This window comes from Mustela lutreola, chromosome X, assembly GCF_030435805.1.
Source record: "Mustela lutreola isolate mMusLut2 chromosome X, mMusLut2.pri, whole genome shotgun sequence".
NCBI lineage: Eukaryota > Metazoa > Chordata > Mammalia > Carnivora > Mustelidae > Mustela > Mustela lutreola.
The window spans coordinates 48,349,638-48,368,494 of NC_081308.1; the positions used below are offsets into that span (position 1 = coordinate 48,349,638).

Here is an 18,857-nt window from a genome sequence, read left to right on the forward strand (position 1 = left end):
TTAGGGACAAGTCACCCACTACTTCTTTTAAGGTATCTCACTCTGGTTCCAAAAAAACAAACATTTTTAAAACAACTTGTGTTCCAGACCCTAGGATATAAAGAAGGAAACCGTATTTTTCTTTATAAAGTGCTTGGAGTTTATATATACTCTCATAATTGGAGCAGCCTTAGTGGTTAGAAAGCTATTTCTTAGAACCCTGAATCTGTTTCTCTTTGTTTCTTCCTTTCTGTTCCACTGAGTCTCTACAAATATTTGAGTATGATTGATGTCTCAATCTCTCCTAGCCATCCTTGCTTCCCAAATCTTATCTTCCTTAAGTTAAACATGTCCAGTTCTTTCATCTATTCCTCATGCGACATCATCTTGAAACATTTTTAAAGACTTGTTTGAATATATCTACATTTTTTTAAAGTGCTGAGATTTGAATATAGATGTGATCTGATCAGGGCAAGGAAGGACTATTATATCTTTTATTTTGGGCCTCACACTGCTGTTAACACAGTCTAGTCCCCTACTCTTATTTTGTGGAGTGGCTTTATTATACTGAGTCATACTAAAAACTAAATTCCTTCTCACATACATTGTTATTAAAACACATACCATCCTTCTTCTTCTTGTGCAGCTAATATTTTGAATCTAAGAATAAATTCTTACTTGATTAAATTATTCAGTTTTGTTTATTTTAGCACCTATCTTCTTGTATCCAGTATTTGTTAACTATGAAGTCCAGGACCACTCATTATTTCTCAGGGCTGTAATTCCCTTATCTGTAGAAAAGAGATTATCAGATCTGTTTTCTTTTTAGGTGCTTATTATCTCATCTGATAGATTCTCTATTCTTCCTAACTTTGTGCATTTTGTACATTTGATAAGCCTCTCATCTAGTTTTCATCTAAGTTGTTCATCAAAAATTTTGGTCAGGACAGGGTCCTATAGCCTGTCATGCCTTGAGAGACTTCCTTCTAGAAAGGACCAGTCCAGATTTCTTTATCTTGATTTGGTAAATTTTAATTTTTTTCTATTATCCCAAGTTAAAGATCTGGACCTAATAATCATATGGTTTCAGTAAATTAGAGGAAGCTTCTGTGTATTACATGCTTTTTAATTTACTTTAGTTTTTATATTAACTTCATTTTGATAGATGATCTAGAAGGTGAGCTTATTCACCTAGCAAGCCTTAGAACTGGAATATCACTCTGTGTTCCTGCTCTCTCCACTGTGCCACAGTCACCATTCTTGGAGGATTTCTTTCTTTGTGTGGTTTAAGTTCTATACGTTTTATTGAAGCAATGGTCAGTTTTCTAGTCAATTAATATTTTTATTTTTAGGTGATCAGCAGAGTTGATTTACTACCCTTGGTCTAGTGAATAGTCATACAACCCAAATTTCAGAACTGTTCAAGCTACTTGAAATAGTTTTGAAGTAATCTAGCAGCATCATTAAAAATTATGAACAGAATATTGCAGATTATGTGTACACTATACATTTTAGCATCCCATTCATTCAGTAAGTGCTTTTCTGGACCATCATATGTGCCAGGCACTGTGAATGGGACAAGGCTTTGTCTCAAATGGGACCTTTCTTGATATACTTTGTTAGCAATTACTGTATTTCCTTAAAGGTAATAAAAGTATGCTTTAAAATATTATGTTGGACTTAATGCTTTAATGTATCATTACCTAATTTGTCATTGTTGAAAAAAGGTCTGGGTTCTATTGCTAAACTTACAGACTATTGAAAATACTTATAGTGCATTGATTTTTACTTATTCTTCCTTTTTATGAAGTTGTTGATTTTCTTTAACAGTAGCAAAAGAGTACTTCTAAAATATTATATCACCTTTAATGCCTTAGTGTTTTTCTAGTCTAGCATTGCTGAAAAAAGATCCAATTTTATTTTGTTAAACTTAGAGCCTACTGTGTTTTAAAATTTGTGGTAAGGGTACAGCATGGTGATATAATTAATTTATTTGTGGGCTGTTAAAATGTGTTTGTTGGAATAGTAAGCTTCTCAATAAAAATAAGATTATAAAATATTTTAGTCACAAACACTGTTGACAGTTCCAAGATTTCCTACCTTCTCAGAATTCTCTGTTCCCTTGGCTTTTATTTAATGCTTTATTACTCTGGTTTTCTTCCTTTATCTTTAACCATCCCTACCCCCTTTAAAAAATATTTTCTTCTTTCTGCCCCATAAATGTATGTGATTTCCTAATGCTCTGTTCTGGTTCTTTTCAGTTGCTCTTACGACAGCAGGACAGGAAGACTAGGAGAGCCAGAGGGCCACTTAGGAGACTTAAGACTAAAAAGGAAGGTAGAATGTGGGGATTGGATCATAAACTGCCTTATAAACCAAGTCAGATAGTTTGAACTGAGGGTAGAGGGCAGCCCATAGAGAGTTTTTAAATAGAAAAGTAACATGATCAGATTTTATTATTTTTAATTTTCAACTTTGATTACAAAAGTAATACTTGTGAAAAATTCAGACATTGCAGAAGTAAAAAAAGTGTGCTCCTTCCCTTGTTCTCAGGCCTGCTTCCTGGGGACAACCACCGTTAGTAGTTTGAGATTGTCCTTTAGGCCCTTTTTTTTTCCGGGTATATATGGTCATATACACAGAGACTTTTTTTCTTTTTAAAGAATAATGGGGTAAAATCTGCATTTTGAAGAGACTATTATATCTAACACGGAGGATAGATTAGAGGAAGGCAAGGGTAGAAACAGATTGACAGATTTGGAAACTATTTTAGTAGACCAGGTAAGAGATGATGGGGCCTTAACTTGGGTTAGGGTAGTGGTAGTAGATATAATAAGCAAATACATTTGGGATATACTTAAGAGATAGAGTCAGTAGGACTTGTTGAAAGGTTTGGGTGGAATAATGGAGGAAAGGCTGGACTCAAGGATGAAATTAAGGTTTTCGCTTAGGCAACTGGTTAAATTCACTAAGATGGAGAAGACTGAAAGAAGAATAGATTTTGTAGGAAAAAATGGGGAGATGAGTTATATTTGGATACACTGAGTTTGGGATACTTATGCATTATTCAAGTGAAAATGTCCAGTATATGTTTCAAAAAGGGAGAGGGACATCTGTATTAGATATAAACACTTAAGTTAAAACAATATGAATAGAGTAGCTTGCCTGGGGGGAAGTAGGTAGCCATAGGTGAAATACTGAAGTGCTCCAACATTTAAAGGACAGAAGAAAGAATAGGAAGATACACCAGAAAGGTTATAGGTATGATATCAGAGGCCAAGAGAAGAGAATTTTTTGAGAAGAGAGTAGTCAACAGTGTCATGCTACAGAAAGTAAGACAAGGACTAAAAAGTCCAGTGGATTTGGTAAGGGGGCCGTTGATCACTTGATGAGAACAATTTCTGTGATATGGGAGTAGAAACCAGATTTCTGTCCCATGTGCTTCATACCTAAACAGTTACTGAATTCTGTCACTTCTTTTGTTATTGTCTTTCCCTTTCTCAGTAGCACTTCTTTCCATTTTTTTTTTTTTAGTACTAGACCGTTTACATAGTCTTCAAATTAATAGCAGTTTGAGCACCTACTCTCTCGTAGACTCTGTTGGAAATACAAAGACATGTAAGATATGATTCCTTTTCCAAGGATGGGGAAGTAAGGGGGAGAATGGAAGTAGTTTGAGCACCTACTACGTGCCAGGCACTTTATATATAACTTCTTTAATCCTCACAACAATCCTGTGAGGTCAATAACATCCCTTCCACCTTTTGTAATAGAAAAGGAAACTAATACCCAGAGGCTAAGTGACTTGCCCAAGGTCACACAAAGAGGTACAGCTGGTATTTAAATGAAGAACTGTTTAACTCCAATGCCCATGTTTTTTTTAGTACCCATGGTCTAATGCTTCGCTGCTTATGGTCTGGGTTATGAGAAGATAAAATTGCACAAAAGTTAGATAGCAGTCAATATAATCAATAGATTCAAGATGGTCATAGAAGCAACATCACTGTGTGATTGAGTATCACAAAAATTGTAAAAATTATGATTGCTAGACTTTAAGAAATTTTTAAGATAAGAACTTTCATTATTTTTCCTTGTGATTTTTGGTGCCTGGCAGAGAGTAGATGCTTAATAAATGTTTGAATGAATTCAGAGGGAGTGATGACAGTAAGTGGGGGTGGCCAGGAAGGGCCTTTAGAGAAAGTGAATTTAAGCTGGGTCTTAATAGATGAATATAACTTTGAACGAAAGGTGGGGAGGACTTTCTAGGCAGGTGAACAGAGTAGGCAAAGTATAGAGTGGGGAGGGAAGTGTAAGGCAGAGGTCGCAAACAGGCAGTCTGTAAGCTGGATAAGGCCTATAGATATGTTTTGTTTGGCTTCTACAATGTCTTAGAAAAATTGGAATTAGGTACTAATAGGTAAAAGTTTCCATAAAAATCTGGTTTCTCTCTAATATTGAAAAGTGTAAAGATATGATCATCTTGATCCCACATTCCTGCCTTGACAGATGAGCTAGAGCTGTGTAATTGCCACCTTCTCTATCACCCTCTTGGGTGGATATTCACTCTCCATACATGATCATCTTTGCTTTTGTACATTTACTGGCCTGGCCCATATTAGCAAGTTTGCGACCCCTGATGTGTAAGGTATGTTGAGGGTTGGGGAGGTAGTGGGATAGGGGAGGACTATAAATAAACCAAATTGGACTAGAACAAAAGTCTTTATTAATGTGATTCAATGGGGAATATAAAGGTAGATTAGAAGCCAAATTTGAAGGACCTTCCATGCCCCTCTGTAGGCACGGAGGAACCATTGCAAGTTTTTTGAATGGGGAGTGACATGTTCAAAGTAGTGTTAAGAAGATGAATCTGACAATAGCCTGTAAGAGGGTATGGCTTCCTGCTGGGTGGTAATTATGGAGCAATTGTAGTTGTGTAGGCTTGAGAAATTAAGGGCCTTCCTTATTGTTAGTGGCACGTTGTAAAACAAGGAGTGAAATCGAGGAATTACAAAGAAATAGCAATGAATGTCAGAGGAGTCGACAATGACCATCTTCCCCAAAATGGGACAATAATAGGGTCATTAATTGAAATAGGGAAACCAATAGAGGGAGCAAGTTGGGTTATGTTTTATGCTTGTTTTGTATTTGGTATTTGTTGTCATTTTAAAAATTTGTTTTATGGAGGGTGTTGGTGGGTCACTGAAGAGTTATTAAATAGTATATGTCTTTGTCTTACATGTTGAAATTTTAACAATATTATAATTGGAGATTGTTTCTGCTCTAACCACTAAACTACTAAAAAGTAAAATTACTTACATTGAGAGCCAATTCTGTAGCTCAGAATAGTTTAGGTGCCCACCTTGCCACTAAACCATATTACTAAGCTGAAAATCACCTTCTTGTTGAAGCTTTGAGCATTTCACTCCACTTTGGTCCTTCTAAATTCCATGGGTTAGTTCTTTGCTTATTTTGAATTTTACCTCATGTGCTGCAGTTACTAGCTTTGTCATATTTGTCTTCCAGTTGATGTAGAACATTCTCATGTTCGATTTCTGGGAAACCTGGTATTGAACTTGTGGGACTGTGGTGGGTGAGTACTGTTTGCTTGTTTGTGGCACCAGTGGCAGTAATCATGGCACCTAGTATAATCAGCATGGAAAATACATTACAGTAGCTATCATTTGTAATAGATACATTTGATAGAAATTGTTTCATAATTGGCACTTGATTAAATAAAGATCTCTGACTTTTATGTAATTGTGGAAATGCCCTCTCTGTGTGACATATTTAATCAGCACTAACATAGGCTGTGTCTAGGGATCTGTAGTATGGGATAGATTATCCCCCTCTCTTGCAGGAGAAGAAATTGGATTTTTATCTCAGGTGGCATAATATCAGTGCTGAGCTCTTAGCCATCATACCGTAATACCTTTTCATTCTTTATTATTTCAATCTCCAGGCAGTCTAAGCACTGTAGATCAGCCCTAAGCTCATATTCTCCAACTGAGTTACCAACTGTTGGAGAAGTAGGAAATAATTTTTCCTTTCATGGCTGAGGTACTTCCAGAATATTCCATCATAAATGCATATTCACTGTGCTTATATGGAGGTATTGCTCCTTACCCTATGGCCATTTGCATCTCCATGTTTCAGCAGCAGTGTGTAGTGCACAGTGGTTAGGAGCCTAGGGTCTGGAGATAGACTGGGGTTTGTAACACAGCTCTGTTAACTGTGTTACTTTGGGTAGATCATTTAAACTCTCTGAGCCAGTTTCTTCATCTGTATAATAAGGATAATGATGGTACTAAATCATAGGGGTGTTTTGATGATTAAGTAAGATGAGATACAAATGCATAGTAAAGTTCCTCACAAAATAAATAGACATTATTGTTGGCTCAGTGTTTACCAGCTCCTAGCATAGAACCAATCATGGATAGGTGCCCAATGAGTTGTTTGTTGAAAGAATAATGAAATAGCCAAGTATTCTATAAGAAAATGATTCCCATTATGGAACTAGAGGGTATCATGCTTAGCAAAATAAGTCAAGCAGAGAAAGACAACTATCATATGATCTCCCTGATATGAGGAAGTGGAGATGCAACATGGGGAGGTTAAGAGGGTAGGAGAAGAATCAATGAAACAAGATGGGATTGGGAGGGAGACAAACCATAAGTGACTCTTAATCTCACAAAACAAACTGAGGGTTGCTGTGGGGAGGGGGGTTGGGGAAAGGGGGGGTGGAGTTATGGACATTGGGGAGGGTATGTGCTATGGTGAGTGCTGTGAAGTGTGTAAACCTGGCGATTCACAGACCTGTACCCCTGGGGATAAAAATATATGTTTATCAAAAATAAAAAAAGAAAAGAAAATGATTCCCATTATTGCTAGCAGATGGATCACTTAGTGCTCTAGAGCTCTTTCCATACAAATCCTTCATCTTTATCATTCTTCTAATTCTGTAATCTCTTTCAAGAGATTAGTCCAAGTTCCTTGCTTTTAGGCCCTAAGATGTTATCATTAATTCTGCAGATAAGGCAGCTGAGGTACAATGATATTAAGAATCCACCAAGGTCACACAGCTAATTAATAGCAAAAGTACAAGACTGAAAGCTAGGTACATGTTTTTTTTTTCCCCCATGACCAAACTCTACTGTTTTATTTATTTTATTTTATTTTATTTTATTTTAATTCCAGTACAGTTAATATAGTGTTATATTATATCCAGTGCTCATCATGACAAGTATACTCCTTAATCCCCATTACCTGTATCACCCAACCCCTCCTCCATTAGTTTGTTCCCAATAGTTAAGGGTCTATTTCTTGGTTTGTCTCTCTGTATCTCTCCCTTTTTTCCCTTTGCTCATTTGTTTTGTTTCTTAAATTCAAACGAAACTACTGTTTTTTTTTATTTTAAAAATAAAACAATGTAATTTTATTAGGGCCTAAGGTGACTGGATTTGCTCAAGACAGGGAGGTCAGGAATGGTTTCTGTGAGGAAATATGGATTGATTTGAAATCTAAAGGGACAAGTAGGAGTTAATTAGATGTAGAAATAGGGGAATAGCATGTAAAACAGATTAAATAGCATGTGTAAATGCTTCTTGGTGGATACATCACAGCCCAGTGGAACTGAGGGAAGGTCATAGTGTATTTGGAATACAAGGAGAGGGGCAAAGGGTGGGGCAAAGAGTGGGGCAGGTATGGCTCAACTAAGAAGTTGAAACTGTACCAATTTACTCTTACTTGCCTATTAATTTGAAGCCTTAAGATTATCTTTCACATTGATTAATCCAACACAAAATAAATTGTAAGTAGGAGTGACTAAACTGAGGACTTGGTTATTACCAAATTTTTTCCTATTAGACAGGATACCTTCATGGAAAATTATTTTACTAGCCAACGAGATAACATCTTCCGAAATGTGGAGGTTCTGATATATGTGTTTGATGTGGAAAGCCGTGAACTGGAAAAAGACATGCACTATTACCAATCATGCTTAGAAGCCATTCTGCAGAATTCTCCAGATGCGAAAGTTTTTTGCTTGGTACACAAAATGGATCTGGTACAGGAGGATCAACGGGACCTGGTAAGAAGCATAAAGGATGCTGCATGAAATGATTGACATGCTTTCTAAACTTCTTTTATAGAGAAATAGGTAAATAGTATGATTATTTTCAGGAAGAATAAATTTCAGCATTAGTGCTCAAAGTTCTGTCAGGTTTTTAAAAACACTCATAAGCAAATTTTCTATGCAAAAAATGGTAAAGGGAATATAATATCCATTTGGCAAATAATTTTCAGATTTAGGTAAGGAATTTGTCAATGTGATATCATTAAGCAGCCTTTATGTATTTTTTTATTTGAGTAAAATTAACATATAGCGTTATATTTTAGATGTACAATATAATGATTCACTAATTCTATACATTTCTCACTGTTCATCAAGATAAGTGTTCTCTAAATCCCTTTTATCTATTTCATCTATTTCCCCCCCAACTCCCCTCTGTCAACCAGGAGTTTGTTCTCTGTATTTAAGCATCTGTTTTCTTGTTTGTCTCTCTTTTTTTCTCTGTTTGTTGCTTTGTTTCCTTTCTACAGTTCCACAAATGAGTGAAGTCATATGGTATATATCTTTCTCTTGACTAACTTATTTCACTTAGCATTATACTCTCTAGGTTGATCCATGTTCTTGAAAATAGCAAGATTTCATTCATTTTATGGTTGTATAATACTACACTGTATGTACATATATATATAACTTATACATACAAAATATATGTATATGTATGTAACATACATATATAAACATATCTTCTTTATCTATTCATCTATGGAGGCACACTTGAGTTGCTTCCATATCTTGGCTATTGTAAATAATGCTGCAATATAGGACCCATATATTGTTTTGCATGCATATTTTCCTTTTCTTTGGGTAAATACCCAGTAGTGGAATTACTGGATCCTATGGTAATTCTATTTTTAATTTTTGAGGAACTTCCATACTGATTTCCACAGTGCCTGCACCAATTTGCATTTTACCAGTGGTGCACGAGGGTCCCTTTTTCTCCACATCCTCATCAATACTTATGTCTTGGTTTTTTAGCTTACCCTTTCTGAAAGGTGTAAAGTGATACAGTGTTCTGGTTTTAATTTGCACTTCCCTTATGATTAGTAATGTTGAACATCTTTTTATGTGTGTTGGCCATCTGTATGTCTTCTTTGGAAAAATGTCTATTCAGATCCTCTACTCATTCCTTAAATTGGATTATTTGTTTTTTGGAGGGCTTGACTTGTTCAAGTTCTTTATATATTTTGGATTTTAACCCCTCATTAGATATATCATTTGCAAATATTTTCTCCCATGTGGTAGGTTGCCTTTTTGTTTTGTTGATGGTTTCCTGTACTATGTGAAAGCTTTTTATTTTTAAATAAAATTTAGATAAAAATTTAAATAAAATCAGTAGTTTGATTTTGCTTGTGTTTCCTTTTCCAGAAACCTAGAAAAATGTTTCTATGGCAAATGTCAAAGAAATTACTGCATATGTTTTCTTCTAGGAATTTTATGGTTTCAGGTCTCACATTTAGGTCTTTAATCCATTTTGAGTTCATTTTTGTGTATCATGTAAGAAAGTGGTCCAGTTTAAATCTTTTGCATGTTGCTGCCCACTTTTCTCAACAACATTTGTTGAAGAGACTTTTCCCTATTGTATATTCTTGCCTCTGTTATGGTAGATTAATTGGTCATATAAACACTGGTGCATTTGTGCTATTCTATTCTGTTCCATAGTTCTATGTGTATGTTTTTGTGCCAGTACCATACTGTTTTGATTACTACAGCTGTGTAGTATATCTTGAAATCTGGGATTCTGATACTGCCAGTTTTGTTCTTTTTCAAGATTGCTTTGGCTTTTCGGGGTTTTCTGTGGTTCCATATAAATTTTAGGATTACTTGTTCTAGTTTTGTTAAAAATCCTATTGGTGTTTTGGTAGGACTGCTTAAATCTGAAGATTGCTTTGGGTAGTATGGACATTTCAACTACATTTGTTCTTCCAGTCCATGAGCATGGAATATATTTTCCATTTGTTAGTGTCATCTTCAATTTCCTTCTTCAGTGTATTACAGTTTTCAGAGTACAGGTATTTCATCTCCTTGGCTAAGTTTATTCCTATGTAGTTTATTCTGTTTGGTACAAATATAAGTGGGATTGTTTTCTTAATTTCTCCTTCTACTTCATTTTAGTGTATAGAAATGCAATAGATTTCTGTATATTAATTTTGTATCCTACAACTTCACTGAATTCATTTATCAGTTCTAATAGTTTTTGGTGGATTCTTTTGGGTTTTCACTATATAGTATCATGTTATCAGCATTGAGAGTTTTACTTCATCCTTACTAATAGGGATGCCTTTTATTTCTTTTTCTTGTTTGATTGCTCTGACCAAGACTTTCAATACTATTGAAATACTATGTTGAATAAAAGTGGTCAGAGTGGACATCCTTGTCTTGTTCCTGATCATAGAGGAAAGCTCCGTTTTACACCATTGAGAATGTTAGCTTTGGTTATTTCATGTATGGCCTTTATTATGTTGAGGTATGTTCCCTGTAAACCTACTTTGTTGAGAGTTTTTATCATGAATTGATACTGCACTTTGTCAGGTGCTCTCACTGCACCTGTTGAAATGATCATACGGGTTTTATTCTTTCTCTTGCTAATGTGATATATCACATTAATTGATTTGCAAATATTAAATCCCCTTTGCATCACAAAACAAATGCCACTTGATCATGGTGAATGATTTTTTTTTAATTTTTTATTTTTTATAAACATATATTTTTATCCCCAGGGGTACAAGTCTGTGAATCACCAGGTTTACACACTTCACAGCACTCACCAAAGCACATACCCTCCCCAATGTCCATAATCCTACCCCCCTTCTCCCAACCCCCCTCCCCCCAGCAACCCTCAGTTTGTTTTGTGAGATTAAGAGTCACTTATGGTTTGTCTCCCTCCCAATTCCATCTTGTTTCATTGATTCTTCTTCTACCCACTTAAGCCCCCATGTTGCATCACCACTTTCTCATATCAGGGAGATCATATGATAGTTGTCTTTCTCTGCTTGACTTACTTCGCTAAGCATGATACGCTCTAGTTCCATCCATGTTGTCGCAAATGGCAAGATTTCATTTCTTTTGATGGCTGCATAGTATTCCATTGTGTATATATACCACATCTTGATCCATTCATCTGTTGATGGACATCTAGGTTCTTTCCATAGTTTGGCTACTGTGGACATTGCTGCTATAAACATTCGGGTGCACATGCCCCTTTGGATCACTACGTTTGTATCTTTAGGGTAAATACCCAGTAGTGCAATTGCTGGGTCATAGGGCAGTTCTATTTTCAACATTTTGAGGAACCTCCATGCTGTTTTCCAGAGTGGCTGCACTAGCTTGCATTCCCACCAACAGTGTAGGAGGGTTCCCCTTTCTCCACATCCTCGCCAGCATCTGTCATTTCCTGACTTGTTGATTTTAGCCAGGTGAATGATTTTTTTTAAGATCTTATTTGTCAGAGAGAGAGCACAAGTAGGGGGAACAGGCAGAGGGAGCAGCAGGCTCCTCACAGAGCAAGGAGCCCAGTGTGGGACTCGATCCCAGGAACCTGGGATCATGATTCAAGCCAAAGGCAGACATTTAACTGACTGGCCCACCCAGGCATCCCAGTGAGTGATTTTTTAAAATGTATTTTTAGATTCAGTTTGTTAATATTCTGCTGAGGATTTTTGCACCTCTGTTCATCAGTGATTTTGTCTGTAGTCTTCTTTTCTGTAGTTTATGTGGTTTTGGTGTCAGGGTAATGCTGACCTTATAGAATGAATTTGGAAGCTTTCCTTCCTCATCTATTTTTTTTTTTAATAGTTTGAGAAGAATAGATATTAACTCTTCTTTAAATGTTTGGTAGAATTCACCTGTGAAGCATCTTACCCTGCACTTTTTTGTTGTTGTTGTTTTTGGGATTTTAATTGATTACAGATTCAGTTGCATTGCCAGTAATTGGTCTGTTCATATTTTCTATTTATTCCTGTTTAAGTTTTGAGAGGTTATATATTTCTTGGAATTTATCCATTTCTTCTAGGTTGTCCAGTCTTTTGGCACATAAATTCTCATAATGTCTTATAATCTTTTGTATTTCTGTAGTTCTGGTTGTTATTTCTCCTCTTTCATTGGTGATTTTATTTGAGTCCTCTTTATTTTCCTAGATAAGTCTGGCTAAAATTTTATCAAGTTTTTTGAGCTTTTCGGAAAACTCGCTCCTGGTTTCATTGACCGTACTGTCATTTTTTTAGTCTCTATTTCATTTATTTCTGCTCTGATCTTTATTATTTCTTTCTAACTACCTTTGAGCATTTTTTTTCTAGTTCCTTTATTATTTTTTTTTTAGATTTTATTTCTTTCTTTCAGTGAGAGTATGAGCAGGGAAAGAAGAGGGAGAGGAAGGAGGGGAAAGAATATCAAGCAGACTCTGTGCTAAGTACAGAGTGTGACCCTTATCCCTGAGATCACGATCTGAGCTAAAACCAGGATTTGGATGCTCAACCAACTGAACCACCCTACACTTCTGTAGTTCCTATAGGTATAAAGTTTGGTTGTTTATTGGAGATTTTTCCTTCTTGAAATGGGCCTTTGTTGCTATTATCTTCCCTCTTACAACAGCTTTTCCTGCATTACAAATATTTTGGATCATTGTGTTTTCATTTATCTTCATGTAGTTTTTTATTTCCTTTTATTTCTTGGTTGATCCATTCATTGTTTAGTACCATGTCATTTAGTCTCCATGTATTTGGGTTCTTTCCAGATTTTTTTCTTGGGATTGATTTCTAGTTTTGTACCACTGAGGTCAGAAAACATGCATGATATACTCTCACACTGTTTTGATTTATTGAGACTTGTTTTGTGGCATATCATGATCTATTCTGGAAGATGTTCCATGTGCACTTTAAAAGAGTGTATTCTGCTGTTTGGGGATGGAATGTTCTGAGTGTATCTTAGTTGTATCTGGTCCAATGTCCACTGTTTTTTGGTGATTTTATGTCTGGATGATCTATCCATGGATGTAAGTGGGGGTATTAAAGTTCCCGACTTTTATTACTCTCAATTCTTGTCTTTATGTTTATGTTTATGTGTTTATGTTTCTTTTGTTTCTCTCTTTTTTTTTAAGAGAGAAGCAAGAGCATGGGTAGGTTGGTGGGGGTTGCAGATGGAGAGGAAGAGAGAGAATCCCAAGCAAGCTCCATGTGGAGCCTGAGCACAGAGCTCAGTATTAGAACCCTGAGATCATGACCTGAACTGAAACCAAGAGTTGGAAACTCACCCTACTGAACTACCCAGTTACCCCTGTGTTTATGTTTCTCTATTTAGGTACTCCCATGTTGAATGCATATTTATAATTATTCTATCCTCTTGTTGGATTGTTCCCTTTATCATCATGTAGTGTGCTTCGTTGTCGCTTGTTACAGTGTTTATTTTAAAGTCTATTTTGTCTTATATAAACATTGCTATCCCATCTTTGTTTTTGCTCCCATGTGCATGGTAAATGTTTTTCCATCCCTTCATGTTCAACCTCCATGTGTCTTTAGGTGTGAAATGAGTCTCTTGTAGGCAGCATATGGATGGGTCTTGGTTTTTATACATGCAGTCACCCTGTGTTTTTTAATTGGAGCATTTAGTCCATTTAAATTCAATGTAATTATTGATAGATATGGACTTACTGTCATTTAGTTATTTATTTCACAGTTCTTGTACTTTTTCTGTGTTTTTTTTCCTTCTCTTGCTCTCTTCCTTTATGGTTTGATGGCTTTCCTTAATGATATGCTTGGATTCCTTTCTCCATTTATCTGGTTATCTATTACAGGTTTTTGATTTGTGTTTATCAGTAAGCTCATATATAACATCTGATGCATATAACAGTCTATATTAAGTTGATGGTCCCTTAAATTTGAGCACATTCTAAAAGTACTATATTTTTACACCCCTCCAACAATGTTTTATGCATATGATGTCATAATTTGTATCTTTTTATTTTGTGAATCCATAGACTGATTTTTATAGATATAACTGATTTTACTCCTTTTGTGTTTAACCTCCATATTGGTTTTGTAAGTGATTAGTCTCCTACTTTCATTATGTTTTTATTTACCTATGAAATGTTTTCCTTTCATAATTTTCTTTCTCCTGATTATGGCCTTTTCTTTCCCCTCAAAGAATTCCCTTTAACTTTTATTGTAAGGCTGGTTTAATGGTGATGAAAGCCTTTAACTTTTGTTTGTTTAGAAAACTCTGTCTTTCTTTCTATTCTAAATAATAGCTTTGCTGGGTAAAGTATTCATGGTTGTAGATTTTTTCCTTGTAGTATTTTGACTATGTCCTGCCACTGTCTTCTAGTCTGCCAAGCTTCTGCTGAAAATGCAGTGGGTAACCTTATGGGATTTCCTTTGTGTCTAACTTTCTTATGCTGTTTTTAAAATTCTCTCTTTATCACTACTTTTTGCCATTTTAATTTTTATGTCTCTTGGTGTGGACTTCCTCAGGTTGGGTTTTTTGGGTGCTCTCTGTGCCTCCAGGATCTGGATATCTATTTCTTTCTCCAGATTAGGGAATTTTTCAGCTGTTATTTCTTCAAATAAATTTTCTGCCTCCTTCTCTCTTCTGGAATCCCTGTAATCTAAGTGTTGTTACACTTGATTACATTGATGAGTTTCCTTAACCTAGTCTTATTTTTTATTCTTTTTGTTTGTTTGTTTGCTATTTTGTTTGGTTGTTTTTTATTAACTACTCTGTCATCCAGCTCTCTGATCCATTCTTCTGCCTCCTCTAATCTGCTGTTGATCGCCTCCTGTGTATTTTTAATTTTGGTTATTGAGTTCTTCGTTTCTTATTTGCTTTTCTTTCTCTTTGGTAAGAGTTGCACTGAGATCTTCCACTCTTTTCTGAAATCCTGTGAGTATCGTTATGACCATTACTTTGAGTTCTTTATCACACATATCGGTTATCATCATTTCATTTAGCTGTTTTGCTGTTGTTTTGTCCTGTTTTTTTTTTTTTTTTTCCTTTCGGATCATATCCCTCTGTCTCCTCATTTGATCTAGTTTTCTGTGTTTGTTTCTGTGTATTAGGAACATTGTTTTTATCTCCTGATGTTGGAAGTAAAGACGTTATGAAGAAAAGCTCCTTTGGTGGCCTGTAGCCATGTCCCCTGTTTAACAGAACCAGGTGCTTCAGGAGTGGCTCCTACGTGGATTGTGTGCACCATGCTCTTCTGTTTGAGCTGCATTTGCCTTTAGATCAGTATGTTACAATGGCCCACTTTGCTTGTTGTGCACACACTTGGTAGGATTTGGTCCCTGTGCTGTTAGGGGTCAGTCTGAGGCTGCTGTGGACTTATCATTATTGGATGCTTTCAGCAGTCAGATCAGACGCCTGCTCTCAGCTTGTTTGCAGGAGCTACAGTAATACCAAACTGCAGGGTGCTCTCCCTGCCTTGTCCCCTGAGAGGTTTTTGTTGGTGTGTAGGCCCAGGAGTCAGGCCAGTTTCCTGCAGGGGCTACAGAGGTACTGTTTGACAGGGTACTTTCTTTTCATTACCAGTTATAAGATTTGGCTGCTGGGGCTGTGTTTATTGTTATCTTCCCTTTTCCCTGAGACAGGAATTGCGCTAGCCCCTGCCAAGGCTCCCTTCAGGATGAAACATGCAGGAGCTGCTTTGGAAGGACTCCTGCTGCATGGAGCAGGTTGGATAGGATGGATCTGCAGGAGATTGTGGTGGTGAGGTACATAGTGCTAGTATGGAAAGTAGAGAGTGTTTGTGGTATTTTCTGCAAGTGTCCAGCTATCTACACTGGGGATGCAGAGAGAAATGGTGCCTACCAGTTCTTTTATTCTTAGAGAAGTCTCCTAAAGATCCCTTGCCCTCTTTCATGTGTTCTGAGATTAGTAAATTAATCTCTTTTATGTGTACCCCAGGCACTTTTCCACTGCTGTTTCTATACTGTATCTTCGTGGAGATGTTTGATATGCTGGCTCTTTGAGGATGAAGACTTAGTTCCCTATTACCTTCCAACTCTCACAGAGCTGAGCCAGCTGATTTTAAAGTACATGAAGTTAAGTTCCCTGGTTATAAAAGCTGAAAGAAATTAAGCCCTCCTTGTTTTCAAACCAAATGTTATGGGGACTCGTCTTCCTAGTGCATCTAGTGCACCTAGGTCTGGGGTGCCTAGTGTGGGGTCTAGTTCTCTCCCTTCTTTATTCTTGTGGTGTCTCTCTCATTTGTGATTAGTCTGTCTGAGAGTTTGGTTCCCCATGTCTCTGCCCCCCCTACCCTTTTCAGTGTGTTCTCTCCATGATTAGCTATAGAAAGTCTGTTTTGCCAGTCTTTGGGTCATTTTCTGGGTTGGTGGCACTGATGTGGCTGTTTTATACATATGTTTGTGGGACAAGATGAGCTTAGTATCCTCCTATTCCACCATCTTCCCCATTTATATCCTCCTTTATATACCTTTATGTTTGCTGCCCCTGTTTTATTTTTCTTCAGAATAGGCAATTATTGCCCAGGCTAGAAGACCCACCAGGGACGAGATGAAAAAAGATTATAGCTGTCACTGGGTTGACTTAGGAAACATGTATGCACCAGTGGAAGTGCAATCACATTGTGTTAAGCTCAATGCCAAGTCCTTTTTAATTGCAATGTGTGGTATCTTTGCCTTCTTTTCTAGCATGGGGATTAGTATACATAAATTTAAACCAAGAAACAAATATAGTCCAGCTTTAGTTTATATGGTCTAAAATAGGATTTTCTCTTTCTAAGCTAAAAGAGAAGATCCTCTAAGAATAATGGTAAGAAAGGCAGTTTTAGAATATTTTGGTGATGTAGAAGAATTCAGTTCCTTTTTGGATTGGAGCCTAGGAATCTAAGGATATCCTTTATTTAAATGACTTTTTTGGTAACAGCTGTGGTCAGGAATACTTTTTTTCTATAACTAGTTGCAGTATTGCCTCCAGTGTTTCAGTGTTTGGGCATGTTTTGGTGTTTCTGAGGAAGCTTACAGGCCTTCACAAATGACTTGGCAGGATTCAGTATTTGAAAAATTACATTTGAGTAGGTAGTCTTTTTTCCTTCTCCCTCTCTTTTTCTCACTAAGTATTAATTCCATTGTAATTCAGCAGAAAATTATGTATGTAGGCTGGGTTTTCAGATTGTGAGGGCTGTGTTATTATTATTCTTGCTGTTGTTTTGTTTTCTGTTCTGTTTCCTTTAAAAATGATTTCATTCCCTGGCCCAGTTTGCAATAGAAAAACAACATTCCAACAAATGAGGTCCTTATGGATTTTTTAAATTACTTTTCATTATTTTTTAATCAGCGTATTGTTTCCTACATGCTTACATGTTATATCCTCAAAAATATATTAATGTTCTTTGTGGGATTCTAAACTCAATTAATAAAAGTATACCCCATTTCATTAAAGATTCAAACTTTCAAATCTTGAAGTCAGAGTGGCTAGGGTGCCTCCTTAAATCTCAATTTCAAGATAGATATTTCCCTCTGTATGTGTGTGGGTTCTCCAGATAAACAGAACCAATAAGACTGTGTGCGTGCGTGGGGGGGGTAAAGAAAGGGATTGGCTGATTGATTGATCGATGGATGGATGGATGGATTTTTAAAGAATTGACTTACACAGCTATTGAGACTGGCAAGTCCAAATCTGCAGGGCAGACTAGTAGGCTGGAGATCCAGGAAAGACTAATGTTGTATCGCATATCAGAAGTCAGACTGGAGGCAGAATTCCTCCTTCCTGTGGGATGGCAGTCTTTATCTCTTAAGACCTTCGACTAATTGCATAAAGCCAACCCACATCATGGAGGGGAATGTTCTTTGCTTCGTCTACTGACATAAATATTAATCTCACTTAAAAACACTTCACAGTAAAATCTAAACTGGTATTTGACCAGATGTCTGGGTACTGTGGCCTAACCACATTGATACATAAAATTGGCTGTCACAGTGTGTACATAATGCTTACTACAAATCCACCCAGTCATGGAAAATATCTGTAGATACATATTTGTATATATTAGATAGATATTCTTTAATGTGTATTTGGGTGTGTGTACATAAATATGTGTAAGATAGATATTTGTATTTGTGTGTGGGGGGTTATATCTATATAGCCAAATAAAAAGTCCATTCAGAAGTAATATATATGAGTATATGCATATATTTGTGTGAGAGAAAAATATCTACAAAAGTAAAACTATTTTATTTTACAATAATACTATCTAAAAATGACACAGATTAGGTGATTTGGAATGTTAGATATATTTTATTAACATTCCTCTGTATGGTGATTTTTTTTTTCCCCAACACAGTGCTCTCAGTGAGTACTTGGCAGAAGCAGCAGAGACCTGAAGAATTCTAGTAGCTGTTGTACTTTTAGACCTGACCTGAAATGATTTCTGCCATCCTAGTTCATGAAGTAATGAAAAATTACTTGAAAAATTCCTCTGAGGAAAGAGGAAATGGTCCTGTTTAAAATACACTGAAATAGTTACATCTCAGATTTTGCAGTGAAAGAGAAGACCTGTTATATGCTGATCTATATTTGGACTTTTTAATTCAGATTTTTAAAGAGCGAGAAGAAGATCTAAGGCGTTTGTCTCGCCCATTGGAATGTTCTTGTTTCCGAACATCTATCTGGGATGAAACTCTTTATAAGGTGTGTATGTTTCCCTGAGCTCCCTTATTTTAAGATCATGAGAAAAAGTTAAAAGGGTATTGTCAAAAGTAAAAGATTTTAATCTCTGTTATATCCATTTAGATGTGTT

General features: G+C 36.3%; 1 protein-coding gene across 8 annotated transcripts in view; it reads left to right on the forward strand.

Moving 5' to 3' along the window:
• The window catches only part of RRAGB (Ras related GTP binding B), a 37,411-nt gene that overhangs the window by 4,809 nt on the left and 13,745 nt on the right, over positions 1-18,857 (forward strand). For 5 of the 8 annotated variants that reach the window (XM_059157222.1, XM_059157223.1, XM_059157219.1 and 2 more), the window contains exons 4-7: positions 3,514-3,597; positions 5,503-5,569; positions 7,843-8,065; positions 18,653-18,748. In XM_059157222.1, coding sequence (XP_059013205.1) covers positions 3,514-3,597; positions 5,503-5,569; positions 7,843-8,065; positions 18,653-18,748 — 470 coding nt within the window. The remainder of the gene's footprint in view (positions 1-3,513; positions 3,598-5,502; positions 5,570-7,842; positions 8,066-18,652; positions 18,749-18,857) is intronic. The other 3 variants (XM_059157221.1, XM_059157225.1, XM_059157226.1) reach the window with 2 other exon arrangements.